General features: G+C 37.5%; 1 protein-coding gene across 1 annotated transcript; it reads right to left on the bottom strand.

The window, feature by feature from the left end:
* Window positions 1-2,897: 2,897 nt before the first annotated feature.
* LOC140227376 (uridine diphosphate glucose pyrophosphatase NUDT22-like) lies at window positions 2,898-13,169 on the bottom strand. Its single transcript, XM_072307791.1, has 6 exons — window positions 13,130-13,169; window positions 10,909-11,098; window positions 8,668-8,947; window positions 6,976-7,184; window positions 5,006-5,099; window positions 2,898-3,035 (listed from the first exon to the last, which is right to left on the bottom strand). The coding sequence occupies exons 2-6, from the start codon at window positions 11,094-11,096 to the stop codon at window positions 2,934-2,936; spliced, it is 873 nt and encodes a 290-aa protein (XP_072163892.1). The 5' UTR covers window positions 11,097-11,098; window positions 13,130-13,169; the 3' UTR covers window positions 2,898-2,933.
* Between the last annotated feature and the right edge of the window lie 7,789 nt (window positions 13,170-20,958).

The following is a 20,958-nucleotide window of genomic DNA, read 5'->3' as shown; positions in this document are numbered from 1 at the left end:
TCTTCAATTTAAAAAAAAAAGAAATACAAAGAAAAAATGAAAGGGGTCCATGCACCCTCTCCCTTTAATTTCAAGCTGATTGTATTGTGCTCTAGCCCCCCCCCCCTTTTTTTTTTGCTTGTCAGCTGATTAAACCAGAAGTGGCACTAGAAATATAAACTGCTTTGTGCCTCCTCCCCCTTTACGGAATTCCTGGATCCGCACCTGAGATAAATCATGTGTGTTGGTGATGAATCCAAAAGATGAAGCCAGAGGAGTTCAAATATCATACACCTAAAGTTTGATCTCCAAAGCACTCTAGTGGAACTGGTTTTCTTGACATCAACAATTTCTTTGAAGCTTTATACTGACACCCATGATTCCAACTATTTACCATCTAGCATTATATTACTGATGCACTACTCTCAGTAATGATTGCCTCTATAAAAAGAAAGAAAAAAAAAACAACAGACATAACATATCAATCCTTGAGGTTTGAGAAGAAATCTCAAGCACAGTAAAAAAAAAACGAAAAAAAAAAACATTATTCCAGGCAAAGGATATCCCCTCTGCAGCTTCAACTGAGATAACAAACATAACAGAAACAGTTACAGGATATTGAAATAAGACAACCGATATACTGTAAAAGCAGTAATTTTCATGAGGGTTTCATTTTCAAGAATTTTGCAATTCACTGATGGGCAGTGAATTCAATGACATGCAAAAATATCGCCACCTCATGCACTCAGTCGTATACTAGTAAGTACATGTTCAGTAAAATGGCAGAGTGAACAGACAAATCGCAATAACAACTTGCGAAAATGTCCGTTACCTCCCCAATCGTAACAATATCTGTTTGCAAAAATAAACACCTTTTACAGTAGCTGCATACTCCAATGATTTCCATTCTTGGTTTGTCTGTATCCTGTATCCCTGCATGACCAAGCACTGCATCAACAATGCCGTTTACCTCATAGACCATTGTTCAAATACAGCTGCCATATTGGAGCAACTATTCAAGTATGCACACACAGAAATAATGGACTTGTCAAAAGCACCATTTCTCTGTTTCACTGTAAAACTGCAACAATGCCAAAATTCTCCCATTCACAATCCATGCACCACCAACATCCATACCACGAGAGGCATATTTTTTCACTCAAGGATCGACGACAAAGAAGTTACCGCTACTGGAGTTCTGTTTCCAATATGTCGACATCAGCTGTTTCCAAGATGGCGGATGCAGGAAGTGAGATTTGTGGAATGAAAGTCGACCAGTTGAAAAAATAGAAGGGTGAGCTAATAGAATGAGCACGAACCACATTTCTGGATTTGTCTAGTTTAGCTTTTGCAGCTAGTGCGTCTGGGTGTTGTCTACCCATCTCCCAGAAAGCAATACATTAAAATGACTTATTGCACTTGGATCGAATGAGGGTGCATGGATTGAAAAATGCGAGAATTCACAAAGATTGATGTGCCGAGAGTACAATGCACTGACTCTATGCATTGCTTGAGCAATACCAGCGCATACCTCCACAGAAGAGTTCCTAGATGATTTGCTCACGATTTCAATCTCTACAAAACGGAACGAAATTCCAACAGAATAGTACATTATTTGTACAATTAACTGAAATTTCATTGGATTGTACTATTTCATGGAATCAAGGAAAATCTTGCCCTCAAACAGACTATATACTGCCCTTGTGTTGAACATAACAGGCCTATAGTATAAACATGTACAATGTTTAATATCCTACCTTGCTCAGTATTTCCTGGTATGCCATGCAATACACTCTGACACAATACAATATCATCCTGGAAAATGGTCACATACAATAGAATGACACAGAGAAAATAAAATAAAAAATACTAGAAGAGATTTACCAGACTTTACAAGAAAGGCACTTAAGTACAGATTACATGATTTAAAATCCATCCTAAATCACACATTTAATAGATTCATATATACTCTGAAAAGTCACACACTAGACTGGAAGGGGATTCTGGTCACTGCATGTGTATGTCAACACAATCATTACAGCCTTCAAGTATTTTCATAGGGGGGGGGGGGGGAGAGGCATCTTGAAGCTTAAGGCTAAAATCACTTCACAGAAACTAATTCTTGGTCATGTTTTATTTGTACCATTTAATGACAATATCCATTTTAAATTCATCGGACTAAATAGAATACAGTGTAATTCCATGAACAGTCAACCTTGACTAGGTTGCATACTTGGCTCAAATATAACTAGGTGAATCCTCGTGGCATACTGCATCAATGTGTAATCAATGCAATGACGTCAAATCTATGTCACAAAATGTGGAGTCTTGTATCCCATTAACCCAGAAACCACATTTCTGCTGCTTGGTCACATTGTTGTTGTTTTTTTAAACTACTTATCATTCTTCTCTTTCTGTTGAGTTCTATTTTGGTCATTTAATGATGTTTCTTTCAGAGGACTATCATAACTAAGCCTATAAAGTGCTACATGTTTATCTGATTCTTAATTCAGCCACAAATTTTAGAAGATTACAGTTTATATTTCAGTCTCAATGTTACAGTATTTTGTGGGTTTTTTTTTTTCAGATGTTGTGCAGACATAGTGGAAGTTAACTATTAACTAGTTCTATCTCATCTTTCTGAAAAAAAAAATAGGACATGCAAAAAATCCAGAGATGCAAATCTAATGGAAATAAGATGATAATTTCTGTGCAAAACTACCCCAAAACTACAAGAGATGTTTAACAATAACTACAAAAACAAAAATAGACTCTAGGCAGTTTTGTTCAGATAACACTTGAATTTCTCTTTGCTTATCCTGAGCTGGCAATTGTTGAGTGGCATTCTGCTTCCAAACGCTTCCCACAGACGAGGTTTTTGGGGTGGCTCTACGATCCCGTGGAGAAGACTTGCAGAGAGAGGGCTACGATAGGGGAGCAATGGTTGGCGGCCATCACCTGACGTCAGCTTGGAGGGAATTGTAGAGCAGAATGCAGCCCTTACCTGATGGACTCATTTCATTCCACATGGATGATGAGGACAGTGAGGCAATTTCCTGACAAAGAAAGATGAGATAACAACAAAAAACAAAACAAAAAAGGAGGGAAATTACTCTTGACTACAGTGCACTCCCATTGTAACAAACACGGTTATAAGGAAATTCTGGTTACAACAAAATAAAAAGTCAGGCCGCAATATTATCTGATCTATATTTTTTTATTGTTTAACTGTTCAGTTAACAAAATTTTTATATATCGAACGAGAAATGCTGGTCCCGCAGACTTCATTATGATTGGAATGCCCTGTATTAGCTATTCAGAAGAGTGTTTTTTTTTTTATCATTAATTTTATCATGATGGCATGGGTTCAAGGTTTCCCCTATGGAGATTACTAGAGGAAGTTCTGAGGACTTCGTTATAACAGGAGTCCACTGTATTCGCTCTTCGGAAGAGTGATATTCTTTTTATCATTATTTTCATCATGACTGCATGGGTTCAAGGTTTCCCCTGTGGAGATTACTAGAGGAAGTGTCCGATTAAAATCGGATGTACATCCCCTCCTTTTATCTCAAACATAAAAGATTTAACATGCTACAGTAGCCATTCTTTGGGTGGCCTTCATTGGAGATATGCAAATGGCAGTTAGCATCAGAGGTACACTGGTCACACTCTCCCATATACCTGCAAAGTGGGTTGATAGTGTGAAATTAAACTTATTCTTCAGCTCTTCTGTTTTCACTAGATTGCTTTATACAGCCATAAACAGTTTTTAAAAAAGCCATGACAAAAGTGACACAAATGGCAAAATTTCCTACCATATTCCATTCTTTTTTTTTTTTTTTTTTACATGAAAGAGAAAGTCTCAAAACAAGTGAGAAGGTGTGGTTTAGGCCATCACATTGAGACCAATATTTCCACAATGTTGTATGTTGTATCTATTTTAATAAACATTGAGGAAGAGAGCTTTGTGGTGATGCAATGTATTTGTGAAGTATCAATTTGTTGATTGATTGTATGTAGTTCTCGTGAAGTATGGGCTATGCGTGCTCTGGTGAAGGAAAGCCAAGCTTGGTGGAGAGTGCGTTGACCCTGTGGAGTCTGTACAGTTGATTTCAGGTGGAATGATGTGATCTCTGCACCTTCTGAAGAAGGTGAGGTGATTGGAAAGCTTTGACTGTTTCAATAGATTTCATCGAAGAAGGCGAGAAGATTGTTGTGATGGTGTTGCTACAAACCTCTCTTCTTCATTTACATCACCTTGCAAATTTTTCAAACGATACACGATTTAGAACACTTTTGGTTGCACAGTGAACCATAACAAACAATGGTTTACTGTGCAATCAAGTCTTCTAAATTGTGTGTTGTTTGAAAGTTTGCACATTGAAGGAAGTTTTGCAACAACACTATAAACGATTACAGACATCACAAACAAGGTTAATCATAGCTAAGTACCCCAGGGCAAACAGAGATAATAAAATTATTCTCATGTACTTCCTGGTAAGGGTCTGCTGTTGTGCTCAACTTATTTCACCTGACTGTATCATCTGGTAAAACATTATTCTGAAGCTCCCATGATGATTTGAAAGTGAAGTTTATAACAGTTTACAGGTAGAAATTGTGAGGACTTTTTTTGATGGCTTACACAGAAGAGCTGAATACTGCACTGGTAAAATGCAGCAGAACAGCGCAGTAAACAGACATAACACTCTACCGCAGAATGCGGGAGAGTGAGTTTAAGAGAAGAAAAAAAAGGCTATTGAAGGAAACATAGCGATAACATAAATTTACGTCTACCCAAAACATCCATTATGGTCAAAATGAGGCAAACATGGCAGATGCAGGAATGACATTACACACTGGTTTTTGTAGATTGATATTACAAAAAAAGGAAATGTGCATAGGTGTACTATTCATGCATAGGTTTACTCTTCATAATTATGTCTTCTTTCATGATATTACAGAATGGCATCTCCGCACGATATGCTCTTATAATGTAAGCTGGGTAAATGCCAGGATAGGTACTTACCTTCAAGGGGACTAATTTTAGACTGGAAGACTCATCTGCTTCAGCACCACCTTCATGGTATAACCTCTTGACTTCTTTGGATGAAAGACTGCATCTAGACAAACACAAAACAAACAGACACACCCACATTAACACACATAGGATATTTTCAAGATAATGATGAGAGTTAACTAGAATTTTCATGCTCTCTTGTGGTTGCTCATAAACAGCATTGCTTTTTCTTTGCATTTTTTTTTTTAGCACAAGAAAAAGGGTGGACTCTCTCTCTCCCTCATGAGGAATTATCATCTTTAAAATTTCAGATATCATATTTTGAAAAATTTTTGAAATTCTTGAACAATTTTAGAACCCATAAAAGGGCCTATTTTGCTGTGAGAGACATGCACTTGACAGGTCTTAAACAATACTTTTTGGAAAAAGAGACGACCATCAAGCAGATATTCCCTGAAGACTATGACCATATTTACATTTCCCACAAGCCACTGTGGAACACATCTTCTAAATGTGACCTCTGGACAATTACAAGAAATGACATTTCTGTGGCATGGCTATGACTCCATTGAAGAGAAAAAACAAAAACAAAAATATTACGACATTTATAGAAAGCTATGCATACAATGTACATTCGATTCTTATTGCTTTAAAGCCCCAAAAAAGTTCTGGTACGCCTGCAAAAGTTGTCAAATTTTGCTCCAAAATGTGAACGTATGCCTAGGAAATGTGCGGAATAACGCTTTAATAACAAGATATTCGATGGGTAACGACGAAAATGGGAAATATTAACCAAAAACGTTCAGTCTCAGAACTTACCCGAACGGGATCAGGCTAGACTCGGACTCGGGGATAACTCGGCCTCGCTTTGCTTGACGGCGGGATGTGTCCCTCTGGATTGTGTACAGTGTGGTGTACTTTGCATATGGGAGCGGCCTGTATAAACTACATTGTAGCGTTCTGGCTACTTGCAGTAATGGTCCGAGTTGTTACAATGCGCGCATCAAAAACCTCTTTGGCGCGCATGCAAAATTAGTGTGCGCCTCTCAAGCACCTCTAAAAACAATCAAAGACGATTGATAAACAACAACAAAAACTTCAAAGACCGCGCGTCTCAGCAACTGAGGTGATGTGCGTATATTAGTAGGCTTGAGGACCGCGCGCTGTCCATTTGTTTTGTACAGGATTAGCACGCACTTTCTTGCCTGCTCAGTAAGGCCTCGTTTAGTTCTGTGTTTGGTACAGTGGGTACAACCCGTAGTATTATAGAGTACTGATGAACATGGCGATCACGAACTGTGTGTAAATTGTCTGAAATAGGGTTGAGTTTTCCCTGAGACCAGGTTAGTCTGGAGCCTTCTGGAATAAAAGTCGGTCTACCGACTTTTATTATTTTTCTCAAAATACTCCAAAACGACTCATCATTCCGGCAAACCGCGTCAGCCAGGTAAGTTTCTTTGTAGACTCTTTCGATATATTGCAAGCAAATATGAAATGGTGCCAGACGGATTCTCAAGCCCTTACCAGAACTTTGTTTTCACTTTAAATCATCATTTTCCATTGCATCTGTACTTTCAATTTTCCAAAGAAAGTTTTGTTTTAGGACAGAGGCTCTACATGATGGAGAGTTTGGCAGCCATTACAGTAGTTGTATAACCTACTGTCTCAATGCAATAATTTGCAAGTCTGCTTTTGCTAATTCAACACATGAAAATATTAACTCTGATCAAGACATGGATGTGACATGCACATGCAAAATTTGTAATGTATGTTTGTGTGCTGGCATGCAGTACATACAGTAGTATTGAACAAGGTGCATTAGTTTAGCAGGCCTGTGTATTGGAGCTCCTGCATGAATCGATGCATGAATTTAACCCACTGCGAAATTGTTAAGAAGTTCCGAAAATTGAAAAATTAGACTTGCTGGAGACACGGCGTATATAGTATTGGATTTTGTTCTCGCAAACAATTTTACTAACTTGACAAAGTACTCTGAGCTTGGTCTCCCAGAGCTGGTGTGGTTCACTCCCACACCCATTAGAACTGGCTCACTCAGGTGCTCTAGTGGAATGTTAACTTCATCGCGAATCTCATTCAGCGTTGACTGGAAGATCTCTTTGACGACATCAGATGGATCAAGATTTGCCATGATGATGTCTTGCAGCTTGGATGACCCTCCGTTCACCTCCTTCATGGGTAAAAAAATATGTTCATTAAGAAGCAGGCATTTTTTAAGAATAGCAAAGTTACAAATGAAATTAACAGGATCAATGAATCAAAATTTGTCAGACCATTCAACAATGAGGCTCTTTCACTCTGCACACATTCAACTGTATTAATAATCATGGATGAAAAATAATATGTGATTTTCATGACTGACCTGTATTAAAAATGACAATCATAGATTTACAAGCTTATTCCCAATTTCAAGACCCCTCCCCCTCCACAATAACTCCTGTCAAACACAGAAAAGTCAGATCATATAAAAAATGGGTTAAATCCCTCCCCTCCCGAACACATAAATGGCTAGACAAAGTATTTTTTTTTTAGAGTATACATATCTAAGATGGACTGTCCACTTGAAACTTTTTTTTTTTTTTTTTTTTTGTGCAACAGTAGCCTTCATAGCACAAACACAAGAAAAAGATTACCGGTTAACTATGAAGTTGTGACATATGTAACACTTTTTTAAGCACTCCAAAAGTTTTAAACACACTGTCAGCTAAGATACAGGTCTGTATTCAATTTCACAAAACTTGCCAAGAACTGCATGTTTTAATCTCAGCATCTGAGGTCATGACTACAGCAGGTAACTAAGGCACATTTCTATTATATCATGAGAGTTACTTTGGAATTTCATCTGCATACATGCACAAACTTATATGTGACCCTGCACCACAAAACCAACAAAAAGTCACCAGTCATGGATTTCTAGTTAAGGACAGATTCTGAAAGAGCAGACTCTAAGCTTTAAAATGAGGTATAACTCAATTCATATGGACTCTCCTAACCTATCTAAAAATTGGAAAGAAAGGACACACTCTGGAAAGTGTGAACTGAGAAAATAGGCTTTGAAGTACAGGGTCTATTCAAGCATTCAATCTTTACCAAGCCATGCTAGCTGTGGGATGAATGGAACAAAAAACATGGTGTTGACCATCGGAGCAACAACAATGAAGGGATTATCAGATTAAGCTGAAATTGAGCATGCTTTGATCAACACATTCTGTAGATGAATAATACCAACTTTCAATGCAGAAGCATAACTCTTTATAAAGTTATTGGAATTGAAAGTGAAGAGTATGGACAGGGTTTTTAGGAAATTAAAAGAAGACTCTACGAGAATTACCTAATCACACTATTCCACCAAAAAGTGTTTGAGAAAAACTGCTGAAAACACAAGTTCCTGATTGTTTTATGATCCCAAACTTTAACATAATGTAGAAGAAGATTTGCTCTTTCAGAAAATAGGAAAATCTCGAGATTGGTTAGGTTGACCCATTTCACCTATTTTCAGTCCTCATACAAAATCACTGGGTGCGACTTTTTGTTTGATTTGTGGTGCACGGTCACATATGCAAATACAGTATTAACTCTATCCACAATCACCCAGATATAATTGTACTAATAAAAAAAGAATAAAGGAAGACGAAAGAGAAGAAAAAAAGTACCCCTGGCTCTGGATGCCCTCCAGGTATGTCCCACAATCCCGCCGCCTCCCCAACTCGCTGACTCCGCCTAATGAAGACGACAAACTCATCGGCTGTCAACACAAACGCCCCAACTCCCAGGGGATCTGACATGTAGGCCTGGCTGCTGCCAAAGTCCTTCAGTCCTAGCTGTAACAGCTCGTCTGCATTTCTGGCCCAGTTGGTTGTCTGAAACTGTTTGTAATCGGTCAGGCCCAGGCAGAAGGTAACACTTTGGGAATTCTCCTTCACCGAATGGAGCCTGTGGAGTGAGCAACTGATTGGTTATGATGTGGTGCACACAGCTATAAGAAGTTGACAACAGTAATGTTGGGTCAGTACCCTTCCTTGTTTGCTTGCTTTTTAAGGCCAAGTAAAAAAAAAAAATTATGAGTTTCTTGTCAGTGCCAGCAGCGAAAAAGATTGTTTCTTTTATTTTTAAAATGATAAAAAGACAAAATTTCCCATTTGCTCAGCCTAAACATTGTGCTGTTCTTAAAAAATGACTGGAAATATAACTACCCGAATAGCATTGTGCAATGGATCAACCATTTTTAAATCTATTGCATCGACTGTATCCTGGAAGGGCAAATGAAAAAAAAAACAAGAGACCCGCGGGTCTAGCGCTCACCTGAGTATCGCAAGTTCACCTTTCACGCAGTCACTAATCTAAATTACTCACAGCTCTACTAAAATTTGACCAGGCTTCTCAAGTAGAAGATGAAAATGTACAATAAGGGCCGAAATTTTTAAAGATTCCTTAATTTGGGGGGATTGGGGGCCCCCTGGGGCCCTCTGGGAGGGGCATGGTGCCCATTTTGATAAATTGAGATCCTGACCCCCTAGGGATGCTACCTGCCAAGTTTGACGAAAATCCATCATGAGGTTTTCAGGAAGAAGATGAAAATGTACAATTCAGGCCCCCATTTGGACCTTCCCAACCCCCCCCCCCCCCCCCCTGCCCCCAAAAGGGGCACCCCTGGATTTGCTATGAACAAACTTGAAACTACAGTCATTAATGTACTCACTCATAGTATTATCTTAGCTCTATAACTTCTGATTCTAGAGAAGATTTTTAAAGATTCCTTCATTTTGGGGGGTTTGGCCCCCCTGGGGCCTCTGGGTGGGGCATGGTGCCCATTTTAACAAATTGAGATCCTAACCCCCTAGGGATGCTACCTGCCAAGTTTGGTGAAAATTGGTCATGGGGTTCTCAAGAAGAAGATGAAAATGTATAATTTAGGCCCCATTAGGACCCCTCCCCACCCCCCTCCCCTGGGTCCCAAGGGGGGCACCCCTGATTCTGCCATGAACAAACTTGAAACTACAGTCATCAATGTACTAACTCATAGTATTAACATAGCTCTATCACTTCTGGTTCTAGAGAAGAAGATTTTTACAGATTCCTTAATTTTGGGGGGTTTGGGCCCCCATGGGTGCCCCCTGGGTGGGGCATGGTGCCCATTTTAACAAATTGAGTTCCTAACTCCCTAGGGATGCTACCTGCCAAGTTTGATGAAAATCGGTCTTGGGGTTTTCAAGAAGAAGATAAAAATGTAAAAGTTTACGCACGATGGATGACGCACGACGGACGCCGGACGAAGGGCGATTGCAATAGCTCACTTGAGCCTTTGGCTCAGGTGAGCTAAAAAAAGGAGGGGCCTCATCTTCCTTCTTCCAAAAGTTAGGATGAGTTTACTTGGACTCAGATATCATATCAGGTTGAATATCATGATGCCGAATCATCCAAAAGTAGAAACTTGTAAACACAAGCTTGGCAAGGCAAGTCTCAGCCAATCTGAATGGGACATTAGAGACTGTTACCAGCAAAGATATAATAATTACAATTAAAAAACAGGATTTGGTCTTCGTCTTTAATATTATCTCTCTATTTGATATCCTCAAGAAGTTAATGAATTTGAAAAAAAAAATGGTGACATTGACCTTGGTAGTAAAGTACTTGAATAAAATGTAACTCACTACGTATAGGACCTGAAAAAAATGATGTTTAAAAAAAATGATAAGTATGAAATGCTCTAAAAATATTATTTCTATGAAACAGCTAGCATTTCGTTGTGATGGAACAGACATCTCATAGTGGATATTGTGGTCAATACGTAATCAATAAATTATATGAAAGTCTTTATCTAATTTATAAACTCAAAATTCTCACTTGTGTGGGTCACAATTATTGTCTTTCACCTATGTATGACTCAAACTCACCTAAACTTTGAACCATTGTAGAGGGAAGGGTTTTTCTCGAGACGCTTATTCCATATCTCATCAACATGCTCCTCATGCTCTGGTAGAATGATACGGTTGTAGTCTTCACTGAGCACAACTCTGACAGCACTCTTTGGCACACCAGGTGGAGACTTTGCTGTGAAGATGAGACTTACGTCTGTATCCATGGCTGCCAGTGTAAGATATAATATTGACACTCTTACACAGTTACAAACATGAAAGAGCTGAGTCAATTTTCTGCATTTTTTTTTTTCACTTGCTACGGTCATTTTTTCAGAGGATCAAAGATAAAAATAATGACCCACTTGTTTTGTTTACAGCTATTCTCAAAAGCATTATTCTTTATATTGCTTTCATTGTTTGCACAGAACCAACTATCCATGACATGCAAACCAAAACTTATATCAGAAAACATCCTTGGAAAGAAAACAACATCCCAACAACACATGAACAACAACAAAAAACATGAAATTGTTCATTGGTGGCCTTTACTACATTGTACACGGCAAAACTAAAACAAGGACACCTTAATTTGTTGCATGATTTTGTTTTCATCTCTTCTTGCAAGAAGTTAAATACAAAGTAATTAAAGGAACTCAGTTAAATCTGGCATGCCCCACACTATTAAAAGGAACACTGACTTCTTTGTGAAAGTGCGAAGCATATCAGGTAGATCCTATAGTGTCTAGGCCAAGATCCCCTACTCCTTAGTCCACTAGGGAGTAGGGAGATGACAATGCAAAGTATCAAAACACTGTCGTGCACAACCCAAAAACATTCATTGTGTCAGAAAGGATGATGATGATGTACCTGTAGACATGAAAAGTTGAAAAAACTGAGGTAGAGCAAACATTTGCAATTAAAGCTTTGGACCACCCCCCCCCCACCCCCCAAAAAAGACAAAAGACAAAAAACAAAACAAACAAACAACTAAACCAAAACCAACCCCCCCCCAAAAAAAAAGAAAATAAAAGAAACAGAAATCCTTGAAAAAAAAAAGATCTAGAATTTTACCCATGTCCCTCAGCTCACTGATCCTTGTTAATGGCTAGAGCAGCTAGCAGAGGGAATATGAATCAATAGCTTTGACAGCAGTCCACACTGCACTGTGACCTATATATGGTTGAGGGGTCTAGATATCGCGCACGAAAAATTTGTAATGCTCTTATAATATAAATTATTCCACAATCGTACCTGAATTTCTCAATAAATATCATGAAAATGCAGAAAAATCACCTCCCAGAATCTCCTGATGATACGATGACGGAGTAGTGCGCTGTCGCCGTTTGTATGTCGGACTTAATTTTATGAGTTCAATTTCTCGGGGTATGTAAAGGTCGCGCAGCTGCCCTATGTAGTTTCACACATGAAAGTATCTGCCCCTCTGCGGCTGTAACGTGCTTCGGCTTTCGTAGAATATTATAAATGATCGATCAAACAAATTACGAATTCTATAGGCTACGAACGAGACAAGCGAGATGACACGTCTAGGGACTCTAGGCTACAACATCCTTAAAACAGATTTTAAGCTAAGGTAGGTAAATTACAAGGTAAAAAATTGGAAATTTAGTGAAAAATTTGTTCAAAAAATTGGAAATTTAGTGAAAAATTTGTTCGAAATCAAAATTTTTTACCTGCTTCCTTCTCATGTTTAGCGGTTGTCAGGTATGTTTATTCCATGGGCATATCGGCAAATTTTGCGCTTAGTTCCACACGTAATATTGCTTGCTATACGCAGTTTCGCTATGCGCGACCATAACCATAAGTCCCTGCGCGAGATCTAGACCTAGTTAGTACCCTTCGGCCTTACTATACTAGACATACACTACAGTCGTATAAAGTGTATCGTTTGTACAATCAAAGGATCGTCTATAAGTTTGTATGCAAAGTCAAAGGCATGATGAAGCCCGGTCGAAAGCGACGTGTTCATATGGCTATTTGCCTTCGCAGTTCAATCAAATCTGTGGAACCTAACTGCGACCAAGGAGGTACAAGGGGCGCAGCCATGTACAAGGGGCGCAGCCCGCCCCGGGGTTACTGTGGAACCTAGCTACCTTACGTGCAAGTCAACGGATGGGACCGTTACCAAAACAAACGTTATACCACTAACACAAATGAAGACAAACTACCTGCTGAGCTAAAATTCTAGTGTGAAATAACGATATTAGAAAGCAAATTGAGGTACTGGTACTACACTTACTCAAACGTGGATGTTGTTGGACCTTAAGGTCAATAACATTACAAAGTCAATAACATTACACAGCACGGGCACAGTCACCGTCTCCGCCTCCGTCTAGCCTCCGCGCAAGATGACCACATTACACACAGTATTTAAATTTGTAGAAATTACGTTGCACATCATGCAAGATATAGCTGGCTACGTACATGCGCTTCCTTTCTTACAAGTCCATATAATACAGAAGATCCGAAATACAGCGTGGTATTTTGAAATCCTTCCTAGGACGAAATTTCGGGGTTCACACGGGACCTACGTTAAAAGCCATGGGTCAGGATTTTTTCCTAAATGGTATTCTTAAAATCTTCCTAAGTTTCTTCCTAAGTCTGTTCCTAACTTTTTTCCTAAAGTTTAATAGGAAGAAACTTAGGAAGATATATGCAAACGAGGATGAGATATGCAAATTTCTGACTTTTTTTTTTTTTTTAAGGAAGAAGTTGGTATTCAGAATACCACCCCCAGGGTCTACGCCCAACTATATACGGTTTACGTGCACTCTATACGTCTATGCCTAGTCGGTTGATAAGATTGCTAACGTTGCTAACGTTTTGCTTAATGTTTCCAGGTTAACATGCCTGTACAGTGAGGTACAGTGACGGGGCGATTAAACTGCACATTACTTGAATATGAGACCATTCTGAAGCAAAAAAAAAAAAAAAAAATGTCACACAACAATAGATATATAATGTACTCTTAAATGAATCCCACAAGGATTGGAACAATCTCCCCCAGCATTCCCAGTGATTCCCACTGATCAGTTACTAGCCATCCCCTTTAAGTTAGATTTCAAATTAATGTATCTTTTTAAAGTTCGACTTAAAGGGATCACATAGTTCTGGTTGAGACCTAACTTCAGGTTTCTGACATTTTTTAGGTGAGATGATGAGAAACCTAGCTCTTATGAAATATGAAAAAGCATAATCCCGAGAGGAATTCAACGTTTATTTGATGAAATTTGATGAAAATTGGTTTTGAAATGGCTGAGATACCAAAACAGAGAAATTCTAATAAAAGGTGGGACCCCTTTGATTGTTTTACTTTGTTTTTCGACGTCTCAGCCATTCCAAAACCGATTTTCATTAAATAAACTTTGAATTAGAGATGGAATGCTCTGTAGGCCCAAGCTATACTATTTCACAAGTGGTTTCTTGATATCTCGCAAAAAGTAAAAAAAAAAGAAAGTATCCACCAATACTACAACATATCCCTTTAAAATGATGTGTTTAGGCCTACTCTGTTTCCATCTACTGAATCTGAATCTGGCCTGTTAACTCCTCAACATCCTTGAGGACCTTGAGATATTGAAAATGTAAAAAAAGACATTTCCTATATAATGATAATGATAACAATAATAATAATGATAATAATAATAATAATAATAATAATAATAATAATAATAATAATAATAATAATAATAATAATAATGATATTATTATTATTATTAGTATTATTATTATTATTATTATTATTATTATTATTATTATTATTATTATCATTTCCTGTATGTTCTTATCATTTCCTATATATTCTGTATTCTTATTCTTTCCTATTCTTATTCTTATTATTTCCTATATATTCTATATTCTTGTTCTTTAAAAAAAAAGAAATACATGTATAACCCTATATTTCAGTTTGAGCGAATTTGTCTAATTGGCCAAAATGGTATATCATACATGTCATATCCGAAATGAGCGTAGAATAATATTCTATACTAAGTGTATCCCAATAATACATTTCTCATAGGATGTTATTACGTTTATTGAAAAGGTTGATATCAACTTCTTCTCTAGACGAGAAGAGATGAAAGTCTGACACATAATATGAAAAGTTTGCTTCCAAAAGGCGCTGAATTCATTGAAAATGATGGATTTAGCGCCTTTTGGAAGCAAGCTCTTTATAATACCAACACAAAGATATATGACTGATAATCTGATTATATCTCCCCAAAACAAAACAGAACAAACAAAACAAAACAAAACAAAACACAGAAAGATGGCTTGTGATATGGCCTCTTATAAGTATAGAAAACTCTCGCCGATCAATACTTCACTATAATCATTCTTCTCCATGTAGGTGACTTCTATACTCAATACAAAAACCTCAGTGTATAATGTGTCTACAGGCCCTATATATATGTACTATCACTGTACCACGACCACTACGTCTATTAGCCCTTACACTACCACATGCCGACAACGAAATTATCATGCACCATGCATGTTCATACCAATGAATATTCTTTTCCAGCTCTACAAAAACAAATTTTGAGCAGGACATGAAGGGTTAAAAAAAAAAAACAGTCTATACTCTGTGTTCATCCATTCTGCAGAGCCAACTGTGAAGGTAAAACATGCCTGCCTATCACTATATACCTCCATTCTCCTCAACCAGTGTCAACAAAGCCAATGCAGGCCGACAACGGAATGTAAATGACCGTTATTCATATCACTGCTCATTCGCCTTCAACTCTAATAATCTTAATATGGCTATATACAGTAACAAATGCCAAAATTACATCGTACTTTACGAAAAAAGAGAAGCAAAGAAAAACAAAACTTTATCACAACTGCACTGGTATATGTACATTTTGCGTAGCTCCATAGCCTTTCGATAGTTTTATTTAAAAAAAAATAAGAATCTGAATTTAATGAAATTAAGTTACATTCTAGTAGGCCTAATAGTCTGTACTCTTGTAATAATGTGATTTTTTAAGCGAAAGTAATGCGTCTGATAGTTCATGGAAGAATGATCAGTGTTATATAGGAAAAGGAAAACTATGTCTCAGAGAGGATATTCAGGCATGAACAGTATAATGTTAATGAGCAATATCAATGTGAGATCATCTTGTCAACAGTGTTTGTGTGAGATGTACATTATTATCAGCTCTCCAAGAGAGGCAGCAATGAGATGCAACCCCCCGATGGTTGTCGCCATGAGTGGACGCGCATGAACAAGCCCCTTACGCAACCACGTAAACACCCATCACAGGAACAAACACAAACACAACCACCACCACCACCACCACCACCACTCACCACCACCATCCAAACCGAACCGAACACGAACAAAGCCGACAGGACGATAGCGAACTGCAGTTCAAGCGTGTTTGTGCCACCACAATCAACAATCACCACCATCCACACTCACGCCCGGCAACCACAATCCACTATTATTATAACCAACACTAAAACCTCGGACTGATACAACAGGGCGCTGGAAAGAAGACATTTTAAAAACCTTTCAATAAATTGGCCAAATGAAAACCTATCATTCACATCTTCTATATCAAAATAAAAAAAAATGAAAATTATTAAAATTTATTGTCTCAGAGGATGTTTTCACTCGCACAGAAAAAGTTAGAATTACAACATCTTAAAGAGATGAAAGTCTGATACTTATGAAAAAAAGAAAAAAAAATGATGTCAGAATAGCCGCCCAGATGGCTCCGAACCTATCCATGAAGTTATTTCCCTACAATGTAGTTGAATTGTTTGACGTGTCAAAAAGGTACCCTGTTCTTGATTTCAAAAACTAATCACTGATGACTGGGAAACAGATCTTTGATAGATTTTGATAACTCTCATGTTACATACTGATTCAAGTGTCGATAATGACTCTTTATAACATTATAAACACCATGAAATAAGGTGCGTTATTTAGAAAGTTCATTAATCAGAAAATGACACACACACACACACACACACAAAACCAACAAACAAAACTAGTATATAATTCCGAAGGTTCGTTAGCGGGCACTTTTTGCATTTTTCTGATTAACGAACCTTATTTCATTTGGGACTAACGAACCTTATGAATAACGCCACAAAATGCTCGGATTAATAAATCCTTTTTCATTTTCGGATAAACGAACAACAATTACGGTATACGGAATTTGTATGCATGTTTCCGAATAACGGACCTTCGGAATAACGAGCGTTCTTTCATATTCAGATTTAATAACAAACCTTCAGAATAACGAACATCACCTCTGTTACTCTGTTACAGTTATTTTATTAGATGTTTTGCCAGGGGAAGGGGCGGGGTGTATTTGTGAAAAGAAATATTGCTAAAATTTGAGATTGCTCCTGAGTCCTGACAAATTAATTGGTGGATGCTTCTTCATACACCTTTACATTCTTGGTATAACTGCACATCAAGAGTTTGCAGCCCACAAAGTGATACTGTGAAAAAGAAAAAAAGTTTCACCTCAATTCTCACTCAGTCTCATTTTCTGGGAACAGGAGGGGTCGCCTTTATGGAGGGTTTACTGTAAAGCAACAGATTACCCCTTGAAGCCAAATGGTGACAATATGATGGTGGGATGCTCCTTTATTCACGCAATTATGGCTTAAAATTGGAGCACTGGTCCCATTTTTCAAATGGATCGCTGTGAAATGGAAGATTGCTCCTTGAAACAATTTGGTTAAAAACATGGAAAGACACCTACTGGTCATTCACCCTGAACAGTAAAAACAGACCACGTGGATGTTTGGGCAGCTTTTACTTTTCATCTTTTTTCCATCTGAAAATGGATAGAGGGTTTACCGGAGAAGACAAATTGCCCCTGCAAATCAATTTACGGTGATATCCCTATAGTAGAATGTCTCCCTCTGCTTTCTTTCGGGGTTAAAGAGCGAGAGTAAGTCTTTGTAGTAGGTCTAAAACTGTAAATGGTAAGGGGCCAATGTTCAGCCTCTCCCTATTTCCAGATCTGCAGATGAAAGATGGAGAGAAAAACGGGCACACAGTTCTACTTTAAGTGTTGTAGGGTGAATGATTGGATATGATTTCATATTGTCTCCATGCAGTATCTTTTAAGGATCTCCCCTTTCCAATAACTGATTTCAAAACTCGCATCTAGTCCACTACAGAATGTGAGATGAATGATAAATCTTTTTGAAGGTTCTATTTTCCTTATAGACTATTATATTAGTATGTGGGACCTGTGGTGCTGCTTTAATCTGCACAGGTTTTATGAGGGTGCCTAGCACCGTTTTGTCGCCAAACTGTAAGAACAGTCAAACAGCGGTGATCTGCAAGGAATTTGATAGTTTTGGTTGAGATGGGACTTCAGGTTTCCAACTGTGAGATACATGATGTAGTAAGAAACCCCTTATGAAATATCTAAGCGTGAAAGAGGAATTAACAGTTTATTTGATGAAAATTGGTTTTGAAACCCAACCAAATATCCAAACAAATTGATACCAATCAAAGGTAAGACCCACCTGGATCGCTTTGTTTTACTCTATTTTTTGGATATCTCAGCCATTTCAAAACCGATTTTCCTCAAAAAAAGTCCATGAATTCCTATTCGAATGGCATGCTCTTCAACATTTCATAAAGTGGTTTCTAAGTATTTCACAGAAAGTATCATCGCAGCCCGTTCTTGTGGCACACTAATCAACAAATGACAAGTGCGTTGTGGTGACGATGATGATGTACTGGGTCAAGAAGTTTCTTCTGACCGCAGCAACAACGCTTTGTAAACCCAGCGTAAAGGGTAGACGCTTATTATGAAATCATAAAGGTGGCAGACCATTTTTATAGGAACGGCAAGAATTTAAAAAGACACCATTACCCATTGAACTGTCATAGAAGAAAGTGGGATGTAGCAGGCCGATCACGTAGCAGTTATATAGGTATAGTGTAATACCAGTGAAAATGATGATTAAGGTGATGACTATGTGTACTGACTTTGATAACGATGATAATGGTGATAATGATGATGACAATGACCATGATGATAGAAATGTTTGGCTCTTGATGTTATATATATCATTGAGCATGGTGATACTATTATAATTATTCTTATGATAATCATCAGTTTCATCATATCTTTATTTCTCTACATAGTTTTCATTGCTTGGTTTGAATAGAGTTTCAATAGACATTGATAGTTGTGTAATTCTGTGTGACTCTCAAGCACTAAAAACAAAAAAACAAACAAACACAGGAACAACGACTCATATAGTGACACAGAATATTCTGCAGGAATTGATACCCCGCAGTTTATTGTGAGTGATTATGATGTTATATCGAAGGAAGAAGAAGAAGAAGAAGAAGAAGAAGAAGAAGAAATGAATCAGCAATATAAAATTAATTGTAGAATTCATATGACGACATCATGTAATTTTGCATTCCTTATAATAGATGACGTAATTTTCTAATAGACATCAGTAACTGTCTTGATATTGCAGTTCATTCTACTTTTCTTTTGACTTGAATCAATTGAGTCCTATAGAAGTGTAATACTCACTCAGGTCTTTTTTTTTTTAAACGTGTCAAAATTTGCCAGATTTAGAAATTTCTTAATTATTTGCAATCATGCAAAGTATAAGCAAAAGAAACAAAAATCACGAATATTCACGTTTATTCATCCATTTAATTATTTATTCTCATATTGGAAATTCCTCTCAGAATATACTCTGTTCTTCATGAAAGATGTCTTGGTAAGACTTTAAAACAATTACTGACTGAAAATAAGTGATTCTATTCAAAAGATTGACTTTACTTGTATACAGAAAGGTTTGGTCAATGTTTACTGAAAAGTGGGCATTGGCAAGCAATCTTCATTAGCGTGGTTAGGAACAACAACAACAACAAAAAAAAATCACCCATATGAGTTAAGAAAGAAGTACAAGTAAAATTAAAAGCAGGCGTTAGTACACCAAAAAATAGGAAAAATATATACGATACAGAGAGAAAAAAAAAGAAAAAAATATGGCATAATGTATCAGATAAACGAGGTATTTGGGTTTGTAATTGTTATCATCATTATTTCACACAACCTCAACCAGACGCTCTCTGACCTTCTTACGGTCTAGGTCTTACGGTCTAGTTATATAGTGTGTCACGTTAGTGCCAAATGAAGCACGTGATATCGGGCTCATGTCGGAATTATTAATTACACTGTTATAAGAATCGCGTCCGAGATGTAATATTTAATATATTTAGGACGAACATCTTTATTGCATCATTTTACAGTTCGCCGTGTCTGTTTAGATTACCTGATAACAAAGTCAGATAGACGCTAAACTGGTTATATCGTAAGCAGCGGAATCATTTCTTTCTTCCATCATTCCCTGAAGTGGTTTATCGGTTTTTCAGTCTAAAATATAAACCATACTTGCTAAGATACAATGTGGACAAGGGGATGACAAGTAATTCACTTCTTTGGATTCTATTTATTTCTATGTCATAACATTTTATTCCATCCACTTTGTTTGTTCTCTTCCTATGTTGTTCAAAGATCATCTGCATCTAAAAACTCCAGGTAAAAATTACGACATAACGGATTAATAAATGTACAAAGCGCATTGCATATAATGATACGACATACACATGTCATGACATCTGTGAATATAGAATGTAATCGTATAAAATGGTAGAAAATAGTATGGATACATCATTCAGCTGCCTTTAGTGATCATTAATACTGGGGTAAAACTACAGGCTTGTGGTCATTGAAACAACAACAAGAACAAAGCGAGGCCTGAGATGGAAAACTTGCATGCACTTTTTAGGGGATATTGTTCAAGTCACATCACCATGTTTGGCATACCATGTTCTCATTGTTTGATGAGCAAGTCAGTCAAAATAAAGTGTTACTGAATTTACCCACACCTGTAGGCTGAACAAAATCATATAAGTACATATAACATACACTCATTGGAATGAGGAGAACTCGCAGAAGTTCAGCCTTTTAATCTTTAAGATGAAACACATGGTGATCTCTAAAAAGTGTAAGTGGATGCTGGTTTTGTTTCTTAAGATCATGACGTGAGGGTTGATAG

The sequence above is a fragment of the Diadema setosum genome, chromosome 1 (genome assembly GCF_964275005.1).
Source record: "Diadema setosum chromosome 1, eeDiaSeto1, whole genome shotgun sequence".
Lineage (NCBI taxonomy): Eukaryota > Metazoa > Echinodermata > Echinoidea > Diadematoida > Diadematidae > Diadema > Diadema setosum.
The sequence above is the reverse complement of the archived record's forward strand: the minus strand, read 5'-3'. Positions and strand labels throughout refer to the sequence as shown.